The sequence below is a fragment of the Python bivittatus genome, unplaced genomic scaffold (genome assembly GCF_059951505.1).
Source record: "Python bivittatus isolate LINGU-HERP-01145 unplaced genomic scaffold, Pbiv_v1 ctg000700_np1212, whole genome shotgun sequence".
In the NCBI taxonomy this organism is placed as follows: domain Eukaryota; kingdom Metazoa; phylum Chordata; class Lepidosauria; order Squamata; family Pythonidae; genus Python; species Python bivittatus.
Genome location: NW_028277098.1, coordinates 102,103,661 through 102,125,522, shown reverse-complemented (window position 1 = coordinate 102,125,522; position 21,862 = coordinate 102,103,661). Strand labels below are relative to the sequence as shown.

At 49.7% G+C, this 21,862-nt stretch overlaps 1 protein-coding gene across 4 annotated transcripts; it reads left to right on the top strand.

Moving 5' to 3' along the window:
- The first annotated feature begins 1,664 nt into the window (after positions 1 to 1,664).
- Positions 1,665 to 21,862, top strand: SDCBP2 (syndecan binding protein 2). 4 transcript variants are annotated; one of them, XM_007441173.4, is made up of 9 exons: positions 1,665 to 5,999; positions 8,403 to 8,580; positions 11,165 to 11,258; positions 12,228 to 12,337; positions 13,041 to 13,202; positions 14,945 to 15,120; positions 15,555 to 15,726; positions 16,718 to 16,809; positions 18,208 to 21,862. In XM_007441173.4, exons 2-9 carry the CDS (start codon positions 8,527 to 8,529, stop codon positions 18,260 to 18,262), a joined length of 915 nt encoding a protein of 304 aa, XP_007441235.2. In that variant the 5' UTR covers positions 1,665 to 5,999; positions 8,403 to 8,526; the 3' UTR covers positions 18,263 to 21,862. The 4 variants fall into 4 exon arrangements, 3 of the variants coding, with proteins under 3 accessions (XP_007441235.2, XP_088009655.1, XP_088009657.1); XR_015798378.1 differs by lacking the exon at positions 1,665 to 5,999 and having other exon boundaries at positions 6,137 to 8,580; positions 16,350 to 16,809; positions 18,208 to 18,263; XM_088153529.1 differs by lacking the exon at positions 1,665 to 5,999 and having other exon boundaries at positions 6,137 to 8,580.

Sequence of the window (21,862 nt, the reverse complement as noted above, 5' to 3'; positions counted from 1 at the left end):
CGAGGACAAGGATAATAAGTGGGGGTGGGTGGGAGGTGGGAAGAGCTCTTGGGGTGGCTTCATCCCCCCCGGCGGCTGCTTTGGGAGAGTGTCCTCAAGAGGCTCTTGGAGTTGCAAGGCTGGAGCTGCGTCCGAGACTCTGGAGGACTCGAGCTTTGGATCTGCCTGGCTGAGGGATTCCTAGCCCCCTCCATCCTGTTTTTCACCTTCAGGGCTCTCGGGGGGTTTCCAGGGCCCTGGGAGCCCAGCTGAGCTTCCCTTGGGCTTTCTCTGCCAGGGAAGAGAGAGACATCGCTGGGGAGCGTGCCATCATTTTAGGCCAGGGAGGTTGCTGGTGAGCAGATGGGGGGCACACTCCCCTTTTCTTGGGAAGCCAAGCTGCGGAGGTCGACGTTTGCTGCCCTTTGCCTCTTCCCTGGACAAGCGGGCAGACCTCCGGAGAAGCCCTGCGCGATGCCCTCCGCCCTGTTTCCCAAGTCTGCACATGACTCAGAGTTCCTGCGAATCAGATTACGGCGGAAGCTGATGTTTTCCCTTCCCCCGTGCCAGCTTCCCAGTTTTTTAATTAAAAAAAAAATAAGGATGGGCCAGGCACCAGGCTGATGAAGTAACCAGGCCTTTTATGTTTTATTAACGGTTGGTGCCAAAGCCCAAACTCCACTTCCCTGCTTTGGCACGAAGAGAGCCACGTCTTCCCCTTCTTTTTAGACGTCTCCTGTGCTGGACTACAGCTCCCATTAGGCTGCGCTTAGGAATTATGGAGGGGCTCCCTTGAAAGAAAGGTGGTTGTTTGTGATGTCGAGCACTCAGGCTTTTAAAGACAGATGCTCCAGTTGGGGAACATTTGCTCCGGTTGCACAAAGGTGGCCTGCAAACCCAGCTCTGGCTGTGGCCTGGAAGAAGATCCTGGTGCCAGGGCACAGACCCGTGGGGCACGGCTGCATGCACCCCCTGTTCGTGCGTGCATCCACACGGGTAGGAAACGGAGCACAGAGCGTTTGGGGTTTTTTTTGCAATCCTGTAAGCTCCAAAAAGTGATTCCTGTTGGTTTCTCCCAGCTGGAACTCAAGTTCCCTGCAGCTCAGCTCTGCGGAGACGTCGAATCCGAGGGCAAAGCGGCGCCGTCCAGCCCAGCCCCTGCTTGGCAGCAAAAACCAATGGAACCATCACAGACGGTGGTCCAGCCTCTGCTCGAAATCACCCGGCAGAGGAAACCGCCCCCCCGGGTGGCGGTTTCCACAGTCAACCTGCTCTAACCATTAGGAAGTTTTTCCTAGTGGAATCTCGCTTCCTGTAACTTAAATCTCTTATTCTGCATTTGCAGTCATGCCGCACTGCTGACTCACACTGAGCTCACAGTCCGTTACGATCCCATGGCAAGATTCTTGCCACGAGAGTCGCCCTCTGGGGGAGACGGCTGGCATAGAAATCTAATTAATTAATTAAATGCGATTTCACACCGGGCATCCCCCACCTGTGCACTGAATTTCTTCTGCCGGTGCAGCACAGACAGCAGTCAGCTAATTTTCTGCATTCCCATGACAGCCTAGATCAGTGTTTCTCAACCTCAGCAACTTTAAGATGTGTGGACTTCAACTCCCAGAATTCCCCCGCCAGCCATGCTGGCGGGGGAATTCTGGGAGTTGAAGCCCATGCATCTTAAAAGTTGCTGAGGTTGAGAAATGCTGGCCTAGATCATAAACTAATTAGATGGGCTGGACTCACACCAGGCACCAGACTTAAATCTGGTCAGCTCGCTCACGGCTGATATCCATGGCAGTCCAAACTAATCTTGGATTGTCTCAAGCCTTGGAGTCCTGAAGATCCATAATCAGCCCTTGGAAAAAAGCACCGATTCTTCCTTCCCTTTCAACCCGTTCAGAGTATATAAATCAATAAACGGGCATTTGAATACGGGTGAAATATAAAGGACCTTTCTGGAGAAATTATGAAAGAGGCCCGTTGCCTGTTCACTTGGTAATTATTATTATTATTATTATTATTATTATTATTTTTAACTTTCTCCCTCTTAATCCTGGGGGAAAGGACGTTGGCTACTCAGAAGATCGTGGTGGACTTCTGGTGGTTTCACGGATCACCCCGTATTCAGCGGTGGTCCCGGGTGTGTTTGGGGGGGACCCCTGAGTGGTTCTCTCTCTGCGCCGTAAGACCGGAAAGTTCGCTGCATTCCCTAGGCTAAGCTGAGCGTCCTAAAGTGGGCCTGGAAAAGGTGAAAGAGGGAAAGCGGTTTTGGGGCTACGCCCGCAGGAACCGGCCTCTTTATGCTGGCTTGAAATGCTGGAAGCAGCCCGCCTCAGCCTGGCACCTCCAGACAGCAGGTTATCTGGTCTGCTGTTTGGCTCACGCGACGTGCTTAACCGGAGAGGTGGAAAAGCCAGGAGTTACCTCTGTCCCACGTAGTTTGGCTGGGTTAGGCTAACGTTCAGGGTTTGGGGTGGCACAGCCTGTGGCGCAAATCGGGGAACTACAGAGGAGCAAAACGGAACCCCCACCCCACCAGCGCTGGCAGGGCAGGCCGCAGCACGTAAGCAGAGAGCAAACCCCGTCCCATTCCAGCACTGAAGATGTTACCTGGCCGGGTAACGAAACGTTTGCAAGAAAAGAAACCCAAAAGGATTCCGCGGTTCAACCCTGAGCTACGCTCATTCGCCTCTTTTGAAACCTGTTTTGGCTCACTCCAAATCCAGAAAATGTAGCTAAAATGTTTCACCGGATCATTGAGCATCCCACCACATGCAAATCCCACACGTGCAACATTTATTCTTTCTTCCCCTTATCTCCTAGGCCAGGATGTACCTTTTGCGAGCATTTATTTTACCCCTTTTCTCCTCTCTTCCTGCTCCTCCTCTTCTAAAGCGCTGAAGGCCGCCTTGGTGGATTGCCAAGTGGCCTCCTTTCCAAGCCTCAGCAAAGTCTCCCCGGCCTCAAGCCGAAGGGGCGTTTTGCTGGGAAGCATCCCACCTTTGGCCTGCAGGTGGCGCTGTAGGCTTGAGACGATTGCCGCCTCCGGGGAAAACCCGTTTTCCCAGCAGCTGGTGGTGCGTTTTCGGGTGGCCTTCTGCTCCCTGGGACCTTGGGAAATAGGAAACACGGAGCTGCCTCCAAGCCTGGCCTGTTTCGGCTCCTAAATCCTCCCTGCACTGGCTGGATTTTCAGCAAAGGGTTTCCTGCAGATGTCAGGCGCCGAGCTGCATCCACCGCCTCTGTCCTCCATCAAAGTCAAGAGCTTTCGGGGGCTCCAGATGTCTGCTCTGCTCTGCTCTGCCCCCCACGCCCACCCCATTCTGGGTCTCCCCAAGAGCCTGGAATGAGCCATAGGAACCACCAGAAGCAAAGCACCCCCTGCTGGAGCCAGCTGGAGAAGGCCCTCTAAATCCGGCTGGCATGTTTTGGGAGCCCTCGGCCAACCTATCCCAAACCCTTAATGGTTCTGCGTCATTCCCATCGCCCAACTCCCTCTTGCTCGTCTAATAGCATCTCCCATGATGCAGACGACGCATTACAATCTCGCTTGGAAGAAGATGCGTGTATTTTGCGGGGTCTCCCAGCTGCATTCATATGACACGCCCAACTCAGTTGCTGCCTTAACCTGATGTTGACCCATACAGGTTTTATGTGGGCCCCTTGTTGCTGTGGTCAGGGCGATGTGTGGGTGTCAAAAAAGTCCCATGGCAACTCTGACCATGTAATCAAAGCCCAGTCGCTTTTACTATGGGAATCACTGGTGCAGACATGAATGCCATCTTGACTTTTTTGACCCCCCCGCCCCGCGGATGCCCTACAATATAAATCACAGCAAGAATCTAGGCCAGGATATCTGGGGGGTGTTAGCCACGAGCCCTGCAAATCTTCTCACGCAGCTGAAGACTCCCGAGCCCATTTTCTTTTTCAGAAAACACGATGGACGCAGGATGGCAAATCAAGGCCAGCTCCGGCTCTAAAGAAAATGTTAGAGTTGGTGCAAATGCGGTTGGTTTGAGGGGAAATCTTTCACTTGTGACTCACAGCATCCCTTCGGTGCAGTGTTTCTCAACCGTGGTTGCTTTAAGATGCGTGGACTTCAACTCCCAGAATTCCCCCGCCAGCATGGAATTCTGGGAGTTGAAGTCCATGCATCTTAAAAGTTGCTGAGGTTGAGAAATGCTGGCCTAGATCATAAACTAATTAGATGGGCTGGACTCACACCAGGCACCAGACTTAAATCTGGTCAGCTCATTTACGGCTGATATCCATGGCAGTCCAAACTAATCTTGGATTGTCTCAAGCCTTGGAGTCCTGAAGATCCATAACCAGCCCTTGGAAAAAAGCACCGATTCTTCCTTCCCTTTCAACCCGTTCAGAGTATATAAATCAATAAACGGGCATTTGAATACGGGTGAAATATAAAGGACCTTTCTGGAGAAATTATGAAAGAGGCCCGTTGCCTGTTCACTTGGTAATTATTATTATTATTATTATTATTATTATTTTTAACTTTCTCCCTCTTAATCCTGGGGGAAAGGACGTTGGCTACTCAGAAGATCGTGGTGGACTTCTGGTGGTTTCACGGATCACCCCGTATTCAGCGGTGGTCCCGGGTGTGTTTGGGGGGGACCCCTGAGTGGTTCTCTCTCTGCGCCGTAAGACCGGAAAGTTCGCTGCATTCCCTAGGCTAAGCTGAGCGTCCTAAAGCGGGCCTGGAAAAGGTGAAAGAGGGAAAGCGGTTTTGGGGCTACGCCCGCAGGAACCGGCCTCTTTATGCTGGCTTGAAATGCTGGAAGCAGCCCGCCTCAGCCTGGCACCTCCAGACAGCAGGTTATCTGGTCTGCTGTTTGGCTCACGCGACGTTCTGGGAGTTGAAGTCCACACATCTTAAAGCTGCCAAGGTTGAGAATCACTGCTCTGGTGAGTCAGTAGCCATGCATTCCCTTCTGTAAAATAGGCATAACAGTTTCCAAAATGATCCAGGACGCCTTAAGCAACTGGGGAGGTGATTAATTAACAGGCTGTCATTCGGATGCAGAAATGCCTCCACTTTGCCAACCCCGCAAGGCATGGGAGGACTGCAGGAGTGACGGAGAAGTTACCAGAAGTTGCTCTAATCCCAGCCAGGGGCGTGGAGGTTCTGGAATTGAAGTTTGCCACTGCACTTCCAAGGAGAGCAGGGTTGTTTTTCAACTTTCAGACAGCCCTGGGGTTTTCTTGTGGTCTCCCATCCCAGGGCTATCCAAATGGGGCCCCCCTTAGCCTTTCTAGTTCAGGCAAGGTTGGGCAGGAATTCCCAATGGCCAAGTCCTGGTTTTAATATTAGCTTGCTTGGGTTTTTCCTGACTCATTTTGCATAAGGCAGCTTACTGAGATGGTAGGAAGAGAGCCGTTTTAGTCTGTGCTGGGAAAAAATCAGGCGCCCGGTAGCACCTTTCCGGGCTAACAGACTTTACTAAAATTTTGGAAGTTTATGCCCTGAATAAAATGGGTTAGTTGGAGAAGCTGCTACCAGACCCCTCCTGATTTTTTGGGTGCGTTGGGAGCTCAGAAGAATCTGTATTCTCCAACTGGCAAATCCTGGAGCCCATCCAGAACCTGTTTGGGAATTCATCAACACAACCCGTGGTTTGCATGCAAAAGAATCACACATCCCACGCTTTCCCCATTTTTTGTTTTTGTTTTAAAAAGGCTCAGCCGTCGGGTTAGGGCCAAAACCTTTCCCTGCTCCACCGGCCAGTGGAAGGCGGTGCCGTTTGGAGGGGACGCGCTTCCCTGTCACCTTCCGATCACGTTCGGCACCGGCAGATCAGAAGCGTCTCTCGCTCCAGCCAGCTCCTCTCCGTGACGTCAGCCAGGTAGCCTCACCTGGTTCTCTCACCGCCGAGCTGAGTTTCGCTCCCCGTCAGCTGATGCCGCCTCCTCTCCCAGCCAGGTGACCTCTCCTATCACCTGGCAGGGATGCTGGGAGGACTGAAACCAAGAGCGGCAGTCGCACCCGGGGAATCGGACAGGTAAGGAACCATGGCCATTAACGGGTGTCTTTTAAGTACTGGGATCAGTCGTTTCCTTTTGGAGAGATTTGGGTCTGTAACTCCCGGACTGTGTTTATGTGTGTGGTGGGGGGGAGTGAGGGAGTTTGCTCTGTGTGTGTGTCTGTGTGTGAGGGAGGGAGGGAGAGTGACACTTATTTAAGGGGCACTCAGAGACTGCGTTAACACAACACACTTAATCTGGTTAAGAAGGATAGTAGTGAGAGGAGACCCAGGAGAGCCTTCTTCGAGGTCACAAGGGCTGTCTGGGGTGGTCAAAAAAGTCAAGATGGTGACTGTAGGGCATGTGGCAAGGGAGATGTGAAATAAGAGTAACAGATACCGTTTGGGGATTTAATATCGGGTTGTTTTTAATGGGTGCTTTACTATGTGAAAATTGCAGGCTGCCTCCAGGTGACTGCATATTTGCAAGCGCGCAAACAGATGGATTGCGTGTCTTGAAAGAAAAGCGGAAATCCAGCGGTTTTCAGGCCTGTCCACCCAGACGTGCAGCAGGGTCTCTGTGGAAGCATGTTCTGCAATTAATGACCTGAGATCCTTTTTTTTTAAGAAAGGCAACGTTTTTCATTCCTTTGCCGTGCAGAAGACGGCAAAGGGGACTCTCTCCTTCACCTTATTAGGTCAGAACAACCACCCGGCGATTTAGGAAGAGTTTGTCTCAGGGTCACTTCAGGGCAAAGTGGGAATCGCATCCTACCTCTCCCGTCATAACCCAGCGTATTCTCACTTCTGCGATTCCAGGAGAGTGTTGGGCCCAGTGATGGTGGGACTTAAACCTGGATTTGACAGGTCTAAATCATAGCAAAATTCACATTCCTCATCCTCTTTCTGAGGGCTCATCTGAGTCACTTCCTCTTAGAAATTTCTCCTGCTGTCAAACTATTATTCATTTATTTGTACGTCAAACTTGTCACTGCCCATCTCGTTAAAAAATGACTCTGGGCAGTTTACAAAGCAGTTACTATCAATTAAAATTACAATATAAAATAACCCTAAATAAATTGAAAATAAATATAATCCAAGGATAGATGTTAAAATTGGCGAGTAACTCAGGCGTGACATCAGGGCTCCAGCCTCCCCCAGGACTGAGTAAAACTCTTATCGCCCCACAGAAGCTGATGGACTGTGCCAATCCTTTCCAGAAAGCCAGGAGGGTGGGGGCCCGCTGCACCTCTGGGGGGAGAATATTCCGGAGGGCGGGGGCCACGGCAGAGAAGGCTCTCCTCCTGGGCCCCGCCAGCCGACATTTCCTCGCTGACGGGGTGCGCAACACATCCCTCTGCCTGACCAGGTGGGACGGGTTGATGTGATGGGGGTGAGTCAGTCCCTCAGGTAACCTGGCCCCATGCCAGGTAGGGCTTTAAAGGTGATAACCAACACCTTGAACGGGACCTGGAAGCAAACTGGCACCCAACGCAGCAAAGGTATTATATGTGCTGTTCTTGGGGCATCCAAGATTGTCCGTGTGGCTGCATTTTGAACCAGCTGTAACTTCCGGATACTCTTCTAGGGTAGCCCCATGTAGAGCGCATTGGAATAGTCTAGCTGAGAAATGACCAGGGTGGGAGTGACTGGCCAGGGAGCTGCCTGATCCGGGAAAGGGAGTAGCTGGCGCACCACACAAAGTTGGGCAAAGGCCAACTTACACGTCGCCTTGGCTCTTGTGGGGAAACACACCCCAGAAACATTGGATTATCGCTCCCATCAGCCACAGCTAACACGGCACTAGAAAGGAATCATTTCTTGGAGTTCTGTCAGGGTCAGAAAGCCAATATGGTCATCGCAGAAAGCTGGTGAACTGCAAATCCAGGTGCTCATTTTAAAATCCTGGCTTATTTTTCCATTCACCCAACATAGAAACAGAGACATCCAGTTCTATTATTCTGTATAATTAAGTGACTAATGCTTTCCTTTGAGCAACGTGGTGCTGCTTTTGAGAAATTTGGAATCATCTCTCCCACTGTATGCCTGAACTGTGCAGCTTGAGAAACTTCCCTGTGGAATTTCAACATTTAAAAGTGAAGAAGAAGCAAGTATTCCTTCAGCCAGGGGGCTAGATGAAGTCATCCTTTCTCAAAGACTGGGGGAGGTTGGATGAATCCATTACATTAAATTAGAACCACCAAAGGAAGTACTCAATTAGATTAAATTAAAGCAACTAATTTGGGAGTTGCAGAAACATTTGTCCAGAAAGCTCAAGGTGCAGGAACAGATAGGAGCACAATTAGACTCTGTAGATAAGAAAAACAGGAAGCATCGGAAAAAATTTGCTTTGGAATGTTTACTCATTTATGCAATTCTGGTTTAAACACACACGATTAATTTGGTTGTCTTTAATTGGGTGATTGCCCTAAAAACAAACAGGAGAAGCTGAGCCCCGAGAACGTCTTCCCTGGAGAGAAGCTGGTGGTGACCTTCACGACGACCCTCCCTTGAAGACGTCCTCTGTGTCCCTCCGGTTTGTGCTCCTAGAGAAGCAGCCTCCGCCATGTCGACCTTGTACCCGTCACTGGAAGATATGAAGGTGCATGGGATGCTGACGGTGAGAGCTTCCTTCTTCTCCCCCCCATCTCTGCAGAAGCCACCGCTTGGAGTGGGGCAGGGGGTGGAATTCAGTGCAAGGGACAAGGTGACAGACAAACTCCCTTTTGGATCTCAGGAGGTGCCAACTATTAAAAAGAATTAATGTTCTAACCTTTGACGGTTTCATTTTCAACAAAGGTCTTTAAAGCTGGCTTGAAAATTAGGGTTTCAAAAAGGGGCTAAAAACGCCAGCCCCTTCGCCATTGGCCAGCTGTGTCACAACTGAGTATTTTTCCTTTCTCCATCTGATCAGTCAATCATTCCTCAGCCTTGTGACTCCAAATATCCCCATAATTCCCAAGTCCTAAGGACCACCCTGGTCGGGGATCCAGCGGTGGGAGTTCCATCCAAAGTATTTGGAGAGGCTTCTGTAGCTGTCCTAGGTGGGCGGACCAGGCGAGGATGTCATTGTTGTATCAGCCCATTGGGAGTGGGAAGTGTTAGCATTGTTGCCAAGTAAAATGCAAGGAAATAATTTTAGCCACCCTTTTTGCTCTCCAACTTTTGTCATCTGGTGCTCTCTCAATGCACTAGACTTCAGCGCCCAGGATCTGATGTAAGATCTTGCCAACAGTGGGACAGTTTTTCCTAACGTTCAGTCAAGTCTGTGTCCTGCACTCTGTGACATCCTTTCAGGAGTCTGGAGTCCTTTCTCTCAGGACTCAGCATGAACTCCTCCCTCTGTCCCCTTCAGAGGACTTTGTTTTTAGCCCCTGGGTCACTTTCGTCACCCCATTCCTGGTTCAAATGGGTCTGAATCCAGGTACAAAATCTGAGGTGGGGGTCTAACCAGAGTAGAATAGAGCACTGTGGTGATCTGTCATGATTTGGGGACTCTGCTTCTGTTGATGCAGCCTAAAATAGCACTGGGCCTGGCCACTGACTCATATTTTCTGTTTTCCGTTGCCACAGAAATACAACCAGAACTAGTGGGTATTAGTTGTACCTTTCCAGATTTCATTTAATATAAGTGAAAAACAGATTCTTGAGAGTCAGATCTGCAGTGGAATGGTCTAGAAGGGTCCGAGGTTGTGGGTTCTCCATCTCTGAAACTTGGAGGAAGAGGCTGGACCTCTCATGAATGTTTGGGTTGGATTTCTTTACACACTGCAGGGAGCTGGACTAGATGATCCTTGAGGTGCCTCCAACTTCATGGTTCTATAGCCAACGTGGTCCTGCTGGGTAGGGATTATGGAATTTAAAGTCCAACCCATCTAGACAGCAACTTTCTTTAGATTGTGTAATTGAGGAAATGATCAGACTGATACTGAGCTATGATATCTCAGAGGATCTTCCATTACAGGTCAAGGTGTGTCATTTCTATGCAAAATGTTAGTCTTGCATCTCTTGGGATTGATTATTGATTATGTGCCATCATACCAGTGTTGACTCTTAGCAACCACACAGATAAATCTTCTCCAGGGTGATCTGTCCCCAGCCTGGTCCTTCAGGTCTTCCAGTGGTGCCCCCATCTCCACTGTAACTGAGTCCCTCCACTTTGCTGCTGGTGGTCCTCTTCTTCTCTTCCCTTCCACCTTTCCCAACGTTATGGACTTCTCAAACCATATCATAGATATGATCATAAAATCAATCAATGCTGAATTCTGACCTGAGGGACAAATGATCAGGCATAAATGATCGTATTTTGGACATGTTATATCTCTCTGGAGAAGTCCATCATGCTGGGAAAGTTGGAAGGGAAGAGAAGAAGAGGAAGACCAGCAGCAAGGGGGATGGGCTCAGTTACAGCAGCAATGGGGGGCACCACTGAAGGACTGGGTTGAGGACAGAAGATCTATCTATGTGGTTATTAAGTAATAACGCTGACTGGATGGTACATAATCAATCAATCAATCAATCAATCAATCAATCAATGCCCATCTGTAATATGGCTCAGGTAGCTGGAAAGAAATGAACTTGTTGGACTAGGACCAGGAGACCTGGGTTCATGTCTTCCATGTCAGCCATGGAAACTCAGTGGTTGCCTTTCTCAGACTGGTCCACCTCATAGGATTGTTGTGGTGGAGAAAAAGTGGAGATCGATTCCCCATGGAAGCTGCCTTGAGCTTTGGGAAGAAAAGGTGGGGATATAAATCTGACAAGCCAACATGCAACCAGGCACCTCAGGAACAAAGGAAACTATAGTTGGTTAAACTCTAATGGCTTTAAAACAAAAAGCCATTTTTGTGTGTGTGGGCAGAAGGAGGCCAGTCAGAAGCTGTGATCCCAAGGCCAAGGGGGCTCTGCTCTGGTGCTCTCCCTGGTCCTTAATAATTTGTGGGCTATCAGGAATCTCCCATGGCCCAAAGTTTGTGGAAACCCGATCTTCTCCTCCAGAAGCTTTCCTTTGTGAAGATGATGACCAAGCGGTAACCATTTCAAAGGGCAGGACAAGGATCCTGCATGTGGTCCAGTGGCCTTGTTCCTTCAAGGTGCTGGCAAAGAGGGATGTCCTTTAGGGATGGAACCAGGAGCTCTGTGCTGCCTTCTCTTTCAGGTTAGGGAGTGATGTCCCTAATTTCTCACTGCTTTTGTCATTATAGGCCCAGGCCAATGCTGTAGGCCCACGCCCAAGGGCCCCGGCCCCGGCCCCAGCCCCTATGGAGAAAGAGATGCCTGAGCAACCCAAGGCAGATGGTAACGTAGTTCAGATATCAGCAAAACTCCGGGGCCATCATCAAAGTAATCTCTTCTATGAGCATTTCATGAACAATCATAGCTAAGAGCCCACAACTGTTTCAGATGAAGGCTTCTTCTGAAGGTGGCTCATGCCCCAGGCAGGATGGTCTTTTTCTCAGCACCGCAAGGACTTGGTCTGGAGTACTGGGCAGAGCTGGGAACAGGCGGACCTAAGAAGGGAATTGTAGGGGCTTCCAAGTAATTCTGGGAGGGTCATGAATATGGCTCACAGCATGGAGCGAATGGCTTGTGAAGGGGAGAGAACTTGGCCATAACCCCAAGAGAACTTTCACAGTCCCCAAACATGATGGTTTAGAGAGGGGTCTGTTTGCCCTGGATTTTTAAAGAAGTAGCTGGACAGCCATCTCTCAGGATGGTTTCATTGATTTCCTTGCACACTGCAGAGAGTTGGACTAGATCAGTGTTTCTCAGCCTTGGCAGCTTGAAGATGGGTGGACTTCAACTCCCAGAATTCCCCAGCCAGCCTTGCTGGCTGGGGAATTCTGGGAGTTGAAGTCCACCCATCTTCAAGCTGCCAAGGCTGAGAAACACTGGCCTAGATGGTCCTTGTGGTGTCTCTGATTCCTCAATTCTCTGTTCAGTCATGCACTGTCAGGTGTTCCAGAAATCGCAGGTGATGATTTTTGCTCTTGCCAGATGATATTCACATCGTCTTGACCCTCGCTTGCTGCCTTTAAGCAAAACATGGGGACTGTCCACGTTCAACCGTGTTCTTGGGGCTCACATCAGCTGACGTGGATGTTTGACCCTTAAAAATAATGGGGGAAGGCTCATTCACTCATGCACACCACCCCAACGAGGGGTGAGCAGAGACAGGTGCAGGATCTGGCGGTCTCTGTTTGGGCCGAGACCAAAAGGTGCTAGCCAGTCAGTCTTTGAATTAATAGCTCTCTCTTCCTTTTCCAGCTCCAGCGGTTTTGTACCCAAATCTCGCTGATCTCAATGATTATATGGGCCTCTCTCTTTCCAGCGAGGAGATCCAGAAGAACCTGGGTCTTGTCCCGACAGGCAATACTGTAAGCATTTCTGAGTGCAACCTTCAGAGGTGGAAAGGTGTTATGTGCCTTTTTTCCCCATAGTTTCATGTTCATGGAGGAGGTGGGTTAGTTTGCCCAATTACGCCCCTTATGGATGGCCAACCGATAATGATTGTTTCTTCCTATACTTGTGTCCCCGCTTCTAACCTACAAATTAATCTCTGCAGAAGAAGGATACAGAACATCTGTGATGGATGGAAGCTCTGTGCCTCCATGGCTACAGAGGGGAGGGCTATCTGGCTCTCCATTCTCCATTAAGGAGGGTGACACCATCAGCACTATTATCAGACAGCTCTCTGAGGGTCAGGTGGCTGCTTGTGACTCACTGCTGGACGTGCTAAGATGTTGCTTAGGAGGAACATCTCTTAGATGCTGCTTGACAGCAAGCCTTCTCTGGCACTGAAGTACCAAGATTAGGTCTGCGTCCCACCAGCATGCCACCATCCGGACGTGTAGGGACAACAGGGTGGTTATGAAACTGTTCCCAGCTGACAAAGTTAGGTTATTGGCTTCCTAGTTGGCGTCAGTAAATATTACTTAACCAAAGTTCTTGAGTTTCTGGTGAGTGTGTTTAAGTGGTTTGGTCCTGCTGGTGGTTGAAGTTTAACCTGGGATCTTCAAGGACCTTTTTGATCTGGGGAGAAGTATTATTTCTTTCTGCATTGCTTCTTCAACTTGGCAGGCCGTGGCTCCATCTTCCTCCGCTCCAGGCCTGTGGGTGGCTCCCGTGACAGGAAGTGATGTGGGGATACGTCGAGCAGAGATCAAACCAGGCTTGCGCGAGATCCATCTATGCAAGGATGAGCGTGGGAAGATAGGACTGAAGCTGAGAAACATTGATAAGGTCGGTTTTGAAAAGGGCTCCTAGGCAGCAAAAGTGTAAGATCTGGGGAAATCTACAGTTTCTGGACCATCGCTGGACCACCACCATCCTCCACCTGGTCTTCTTAGGTGGATCTGGATGTAGGATTTAAATAGTAAGACTGATAGGAGTTAGCAGGTTTTATCTGCCACGGATTGGCTTTATCTCCTTTGAGAGCTGGCTAAGCCAGTGATAAAATACTTCATTTATTTGAATTGATTTAAGGACGGGATTATTTTTCTAACTGTGACCTACTGAGTTAATCCCTTGGAAATGTTGCTCTTCATCTTTGAGTCAAAAATTTAAGTTTCCTAACAAAATGCAAGAGGACCATCCTCTAGAGCAGTGTTTCTCAACCTTGGCCACTTTAAGATGTGTGGACTTCAACTCCCAGAATTCCCTAGCCAGCATCCATGCTGGCTAGGGAATTCTGGGAGTTGAAGTCCACACATCTTAAAGTGGCCAAGGTTGAGAAACACTGCTGTAGAAATTGTGCAGTTATGGGGCTTTCAGACAGCAACTATGGGGGAGGAAATGCATCCAAAAACTAGGACATTTTCTAAGGCGGTAATGGTCCTCTGGAAACCCACCAGATGGAGCCTCTTATCTGCTCCCTGATCATTTTAATTGGATGCATTAAAAAGCTGAAACTTCAGCAGGCAAGCCCTGAGCTGTGTTTTTCCATGTGATCTTAGATCCAGGAGCATCTGCCGAGGGAGAGGGTCAAGAAAGTCAAGATGGTGGGCACGGTTGTGCCATCAAAAGCCTCCCCGCTTCTGTGTGCGTGTGATCAAAAAAATCAAGATGCCACATAAAGAAGTGCTGGGGCTTTGATGGTGCAGTCGTGGCCACCATCTTGACTTTTCCGACCCCCCTTTTATGGGCATTCCTGCCTAGATCTCTTCTGAATCACCTCTACTTTCTTCTTTTGGCCAATTCCTACATTAGTTGTATCTCCGAGAGGGCTATCAGTTTAAAATGCTGATGCTGACCTTTGGCCATTGTAAAGGAAGTCCCAGTTTTTTGAATAACTTAGATTAGATTTTCCTCCTGTTACAATGTCTGCTTCACAATTTAGGGTTTCCCCCCCTTGAGTTCCTGTTCTGGACTCCATTATGAGCTCTATCTGGAATCCCATCTCTTCAAGTTTAAAAAAAAAATCTCCTTTTGGCGGGACCTTCATGAACCTGGAAAAACCTTCCTGTCATAACTCACTATAGATTTGTATTTATATGGCTGGTCGTTATTAGGAAATGCCTTAGATTGATGATTAAAATCTGTTACTGCTGATATTCATTAGTGCTATTTTCCCCAGAGCTAGGCCCAAGACCATATTTTCTCCCAGTTCTGTGAAAATTCAGCATTTGGACCAAGGGCATCCATGGAGGGGTCAAAAACTTCAAGATGTTGGCCTCTACCTGGATTTAAATCGGCTCAGGCTGCCATCTTGACTTTTTTGACCCCCCTGGATGTCCCTGCCTGGGAAGCATAAGTGGGTCTTCTCTGGGTCCTATTGAAAGGTTGTCAGATGTCAGGTGCATTTTCTTCAGGGTATCGGTTATAGAACGGTGGTCATTCAGAAGCCACAGAGATGCACCCACCTGCTGTGGCTCCTGTTATAGACACGTCTGCAGTCCTGTAGATGGCCACCCGTGTGGTTCTTTGCACCAGGCCGATACACCCAGCAGCCCTGGGCTTTTGCCAAGCAGTGTCCTCTCCCACAGGGGCTGTTTGTGCAGCTGGTCAAAGCCAACTCCCCGGCAGCTCTGGTGGGGCTGCGCTTTGGCGATCAGGTCCTCCAGATCAACGGGAAGTCCTGCGCTGGGTGGAACATGGACAAGGCTAAGCGGGCGCTGAAGAAGTCCTCGCCGGAGAAGATTGTGATGGTGGTTCGTGACAGGTGAGGAGTGGGAACTGGAGACGGTGGTCCATTGTGAGCCCAATGTGACTACGTTCCTCATCTAGGAGGTGCTGCTCTGGAGAACATTTGCAGCTTATGTTCCTGTCCATAAGTGCATCTGGAAGACCTTGATGACCCCAAGGAATTGCTTTGGTGGTTTGTATGATGACCACAACTTTCACAGAGGGCCTTTCCCTGTTTTTTGTGATTTGGTCAAGTCCGGACAAAGAGTTGCATTTGCCTCTTCTGAAATGGGTGCAGAACGCTCCCTTTGCCCCATGCCAGGCCCAGCCTTACATAGTGGACCTGGCCGAGACCCTCAGAGAGGTTTCCATACCCCAACTCACCTCTTGGTTGGGAGCAACCGTCCTTTCAGAGGCAAAATTCAAGGAAAAGTGTGGACTGAGACCTTCCTCTGCACCCGTGTTTGCTAGGCCTTTCCAGCGAACGGTGACCATGCACAAAGACAGCACCGGCCACGTGGGGTTCGTCATGAAGAAGGGGCGGATCACCTCGCTGGTCAGAGGCAGCTCTGCCGCCCAGAACGGGCTCCTCATCAACCACTACGTCTGCGAAGTGAACGGGCAGAATGTCATTGGCCTGAAGGTGAGTGCCGAAGCCGGAGAACAGTTGACGCCAGAGTGGCGGTGGGAGAAGCTCGAAAGACTGGAACCCTGTTCAAAGTCTTCAGGACTAGAAACTTGCAATTCTTTTTGTTAAAGCTGCATTTGGCACCCAGTTTTATAGTCCACATAATATCAACAATCTGGACCCGGGTGGAGTGATGCAGTCAGAAGCTGTAAGGAAGGAGCTGAGTAGGTTGGGTTCAAAACCTGCCTCTGTGTGTGTGCGTGCGTGTGTGTATTCATGCAACTCTGTCTGTTTTTCAGCAGTGCTATGGGGTGTTTTTACGTACAGCACTCAGTGCGCAGAGTCCCTGAGGAGTTGCAGGATGGGGCCTGAATTATTCAATGATTTGTTCAACGCATTTGGACAGTAAAAGAAGCAAGAAGGAAGGAAGTTTGCTGCATGTCTTGGGGGCCCAAAGTCAGAGGGCGTCTGGTGGCACCTTTTCCGACTAACAAATTTGATTAAAAGGCAGAAGCTTTAAAAAGCTTCTGCCTTTTAATCAAACATGTTAGTTGGAAAAGATGCCACCAAATTCCTTCTGATTTTGGGCTACCCTGGACTTAACGTGTCTCTTTTCCTGTTTCTCTTGGGAGAGCAAGATGACAGATGAAGGGGAACGCGATGGCAGATAGGAATGACCGCAGAGCCATAGATTTTTGTGGCTTCAGCTGGAATCGAGGCCAGGAGAGACAGAGGTTTTTTTGAAAGAAGGATGGATTTGGGAAGGGGTCAACCATTGTTCTCCTGAAGCGGAAGGAGCAAGAGCGGAGGAAAAGGGACGCAGAAGCCAGTCAGCTTCCCTTCACAGCCTCAAAGCAAGACTGCAGTGAAAGTGTGTTCATCTGTGTGTGCGTGCCTGTGAGCGAGAGGCTCGCCTGTGCAATTCTGCAAAAGTCCTCAGCTCAGCAAATGCCCCCCCCCTTTGCAATGAGTAAGTAACCTGATTCGTAGCATCTCCCTTCTCAAGGACAAGGAGGTCACGAACATCCTCGTGAACGCTGGCCAGATCATCACCCTCACCATCGTCCCTGCTGTGATCTACGAGCACATGATTAAAAAGTACGTCCCCGAGGGCTGAATTAGCGGGTTTGGGGGTGTTGGAAAACTACTCTGGGCAGTTTCTAGTTGAGTTTGCACCCAGCACCCTCCCAGTCAGTCCCTAAATCCAGATCAGAGCAAGTGTACAGGGCGCTCAGTTCCAGCTAGCAAAAACGATAGCTGATGTCTATTTATTAAACATCAGCAAAGCCCACAAAGTTAACTTGTGGAATAGGACGAGGGGAACAGAAGGGAGAGGCAGAGACATGAACAGCAGGCAAGAATTTATACAATCTCTAGCTAAGTCTCTCAAAAGGCACAGGATTTTCCAAAGCTGAACCTTAGCAACTTTAAGATGAGTGGACTTCAACTCCCAGAATTCCCCAGCCAGCATGGCTGGCTGGGGAATTCTGGGAGTTGAAGTCCACTCATCTTAAAGTTGCTAAGGTTGAGAAACACTAGCATAGAGAGTTCCAAAAGGAGTGTCCTTTGATTATTCCAGCCTTAAACCTTTTAGGTATATAATGGCAGCAGAATAGAGGTGGAAAGTAGGATACCAGGTGATCCCTCTTCTATTCTGCCCCATAAAGTGAGCTATTTGGTGGAAGAGGGTGATCTGGCACATCTTGGCTTCATCTTTCACCTGGCTTCATACCCTGAAGCTCAGAAGGGACCAATTTGGGGGGCTGTAACGCTCCGTGAGCGGGCCAACAAGGTGCCCACCCAAGGCTGGATTTGACATTTCAGAGCTGTTTTCCTTTTTAAACTGTGGAGGGCAGTTGAGGGCATTCTGGGGCAGACCAAACAATTTCCAGACGTTTCCAAAATGGCAGGAATTGGAGATGTTAATTGGGGGCCCTTGTCAAATGTAATTGCAATTCAAAAAAGTCAAAATGGGCTGAATCTTGTGAAGCCTGAGGTTCATGGTCACCCACAGAGACATTGGCAAGAGTGGTCAAAAAAGTCAAGATGGTGGCCACAACCACCTTCTTGACTTTTTGAATGGCTGCAAATTAAGGATTAATGCAGGAAGGCTGGCCTAGAACCTGCCAAATTCACTAGCCAAGCATCCTGTTTCCAACAACGGGTAGCCTCCCTGCTGATATTTAAGACCCACACCGGTTATCCAAACTTGCTAGCTTTGCTAATTCTGCCCCATGAGTTGCCTCTACCTCCCCTCTTTCAGGAACTAGCTTTTTTCAAAAAGCTATTCCCACCCACTGCCAGCGAACTTTATGCGAAAAATAAAACAAAAAAGTAAGCCAACTAAACCCCCCCCTTCCTCTTCATCTTCCTAAATCTTAGTCAAGATCGACAGATATTGGCGGGGGGAAAGCCAGTCGCGATGCTCTTTAGACAATCCCCGTGGATTTTTCTTAAGCCGAGGCTGATTCGGTTTCTTTGCTTCTGTTTTGTAAGGCTTTCAAGTGGACTAGTGAAGTCTTCCATGGATCATTCGGTCCCTGATATATAAAGATTTTTCACGCCCTGCACCTTTCTTCTGGCATGAGATGCGCTATGGACAGCCCTGGAATTACCTGGAATTATTCTTGCCCTTCTGGTCCTCTGAGGCTCTTCAGAAAAGGATTAAATGGACAAATCCATTCCTTCAATATTTTTTGGGGAGGGGGGTCCTCAAGAACGCTGAATTTCCAGATACCCACGGAGAGGCAAGGTGGACCTGCATTCGAATTTTATAGGCCTACACAATTATCTTTCCATTAACCTGTGGACAAGTTTTTAAATCTTGTGGCTGTGGCTCCTGGAGAAAGAGGCGAAGCAGCCGATTCTCATCTCTACAGCCCAGATAGGATTTCAAGAAAGCTCCATTCCTTCCGTGGCTGCTGCTGGAAGAGCCCAAGGTGGCCTTAGCCACGCGTGTATTTTTTAAATAAACCCACAGACACCCAGCCCTTAATTGATGAAACATTTATAACACGTACACAGTTCGTTATGGTTGGAAAGTGCCCCCCCCTTCCTTAGTGGCATTTCAAGACCTGCTGGAGGGCAAGGTGGGAGGGGGACGGACAACCTGAGGAAGCTAAACAGCTCCGGGCTGGATCGGTGCCTGGATGGGAACTGTCCAAGTCCAGCTTTCTTTTACACTTCAGTAATTGTCTAGCCATCAACCGGTCAACCGCAGTTGTGGCACATTTTGTTCCGCGCATCAGGAGTAAGAGGGATGGAAGTCCTGGGCCCTCTGCTGGGTTCAGCTGCCCTGATTGATGAGCTGGGGGGGCGGGTAGGGAGACAAACTGAGCCCCCCTTCTTGGTTTGGAGAAGGTATCCCCCTTTTGTGTCCCTATGAAAGCAGAGACCTCCGGTGACCCAAACAATATGTTTTATTACAGCCACCAAACAGACAAAGGTTACAGGACAATGGAAATTAAAATCCAAGGAAGAGTATACAGCTTTTCAGTTCTGTATTTAAAAATATATAGACTTCTTCTTTCAAATATAGTTGTACATTTATTTCTTGGCAGAGCTTTGGATAGCCTAACAAACGTGTACACCTATCCACAAATACGTTACACACGAGGCTCATTTCCTAGCGTACCAAACACATTTTCCACCAAATTCCATCTCTTTCGCTTCCTACCCAAGACTTGACAATTCAGCAGGCACAGCTGCGACCCCCTCGGTTCCCCGAGCTGCAGAAACTCCCAACTCCTTTGCCCTCCTGAGCTCGGGCACCCTCGGTCGCCCCCATCCCCACCTCAGGGGGATATTGGAGATTCATGTGTCCTTGATGAGGGGGCTTCAAATCCAGGCCCAAGACCGTGTGGACGGGTCGCCCACTTGCAGGCACAGCTGCTGACTCGGCGGCTTTAAGGAGGGCCGGTGACCGGCTGTCCTCAGGACAAACAGCTTGCGGGGTGGCTGATGCACCGCAAGTCCGTTCCAGGTGAGCCCGCTGAGGTGCACCGAGGGTTGCACCGCTTGGGCCTCGTGGCCACGAAGGACGAGCCGTGTGGTGCAAGTTTTGAAACGGACCCCAAATGGTGCGGAAAGGGGTGTTGCATATGACTTAGTATCTCCCCAAGTGCTGGGGGAATCTTGAGAAGGTGGGTCTTCCCGAAAGGCTTCCTCCTGCTTTAAAATAATCCAGACTTTCTGTGCCCACCACCGGCCAAGGCTGGTTGCACTGCTGGAAACAGCATCCATCTTCAGGGGCTGTGCAGCAGTGGCAAGGCGGAAGAGGCTCCCCCCCAAGCGTGGGGCTTTGCTTGCCCTAGCCGAGCTCATCAGCAGCGGAGTTTGGCCAAACCGAATGGCAGAAAACCCTTATTCCACGTTTGCTGACCTTTCCTTGTCTCCTGTTCCTCTCCTGCTCCTCATTTATGCCCCTTACCAGGGAATGCGTTGCTTGGCCTCCTCCCCCTGTCTCTCCACCCCCCCATCTCAATTCTTTGGGCCTTCAGGAGATGCCTTGCACAGTGAAGGGGGTCTGTGGCAGAAAACCTTTCCATTGTAGGGGACGCTCCTGGGCTGCTCCCACCCAGGGTGAAGATTGGGCTGACGGAGGGCTCAGCACCTGCGTTCTCCTGGCAGAGAGAGCGCTTGAACTGGAACGCTCTGCCCTAAACAAGGATTGGCACCAGACTCAATGCTTATGTTCACATGGCTTGTTTGGGATCAGGCTGATGGCTGGTCTTTTTGCACAAAGGTTGAGTGTTGACGCAACATCATCTCCACAGAGCCCCACGTTCTCCAGGGCCCACCTGCCTGAGCTCAGGTACAAACCAGGTTCCTGGATGCGCCAAGCGGGAGCTACTCAGCACCACAAACCAAGGCGTAAGCTGCAAGCGGAGTTATGCTGGTTCAGGCTGGAGTGAGGGAATTTGTTGCTGAACTAGGAGCAATTCTGTGCAGAGAAGTCAGTTCAGAGTCGAGGATCCAGCTTCTAGCACGGACGCCCCTCTCCATCCATGAGGCTGCGTATTTTGCATCTAGCGGCGCTGAGTTGCTTGTGAGGAAGGCAGAGAGCAAAAGTGATAAACGCTAAGCAGCCTTTTGTTACTCCGCATGCTTCACTACACAATCCTATCCACATTTTACTTTTTGCTAAGATGCGCCTGGTTCCTCCACCTGCATTTTCTCGTCTAACGTGAATGGCAGAGAACACGTGTCTTCTAAGGTCTGCAAAGCACTTTCACGTGGAATCTGTTCCCCAACCAAAGCCTGTCCCCAGATCCGTGAGTCTCCCCAGAGTTGGAGGTGTGGGGCGGAGGGGGGGAAGCAGCCTTTCGAATTGCTTTCGGTGCCCCGGTATAGCCTGGGCTTCTGCTCCCGGGATCCCTAGCGAGCATGGGGAGAACCCTTTCGGCACATCTCTGCGGAGGAAGAGAAACTCCTTTCCTGCCATTGCAGACGGGCCAGTCTGGTGTGGCCAGACACTGGCTGTATTCACAGAAGCTGCCTACGTCTAATGCGTTTAGCTGCGGGGTCTGCATAATATGCCAAAGGGTTGGGTTTAACCTTTCGCTTTTTCTAGCTTAGTATGTTGGGTGAATCCAGCCTGCTTGGTCAGATTATGATTCCATGTATCTGCAAACACAGAGAAGTGAGTCAGTTCAGTAACTGTGTTCCGCAGGTTGTGCGAACACAGCCCCAGTGTCATTTGGGAAAGAGCTGGGCAGTTGTATAGTGAAATGGCCAGGCATTAAACAATCTCCACAATACAGGTAGTCCTCACTTGACAACCATTTGTTTAGTGACCGTTAGAAGTTACAACAGGGCTGAACAAAGGAACTTACAACCAGTCTTCGCACTTACAACTATCGCAGCACCCCCGTGGTCACCTGATCATGATCTGGGCGCTTGGCGACCACCTCACACTTACGACGGTTGCAGCGCCCTGGGGTCATGTGATTGCCATTTGCGACCTTCCCAGCTGGCTTCTGGCAAGCAAAATCAATGGGAAACTGTGTGATTCGCTTAACAACCATGTGATTTGCTTAATGACCATGGTGATTTGCTTAATGACCGCTGCAAAAAAAGATCGTAAAATCGGGTGCAACTCGCTTAACAACTGCCCTGCTTAACAACTAATTTTTGGTCCCTATTGTGGTCA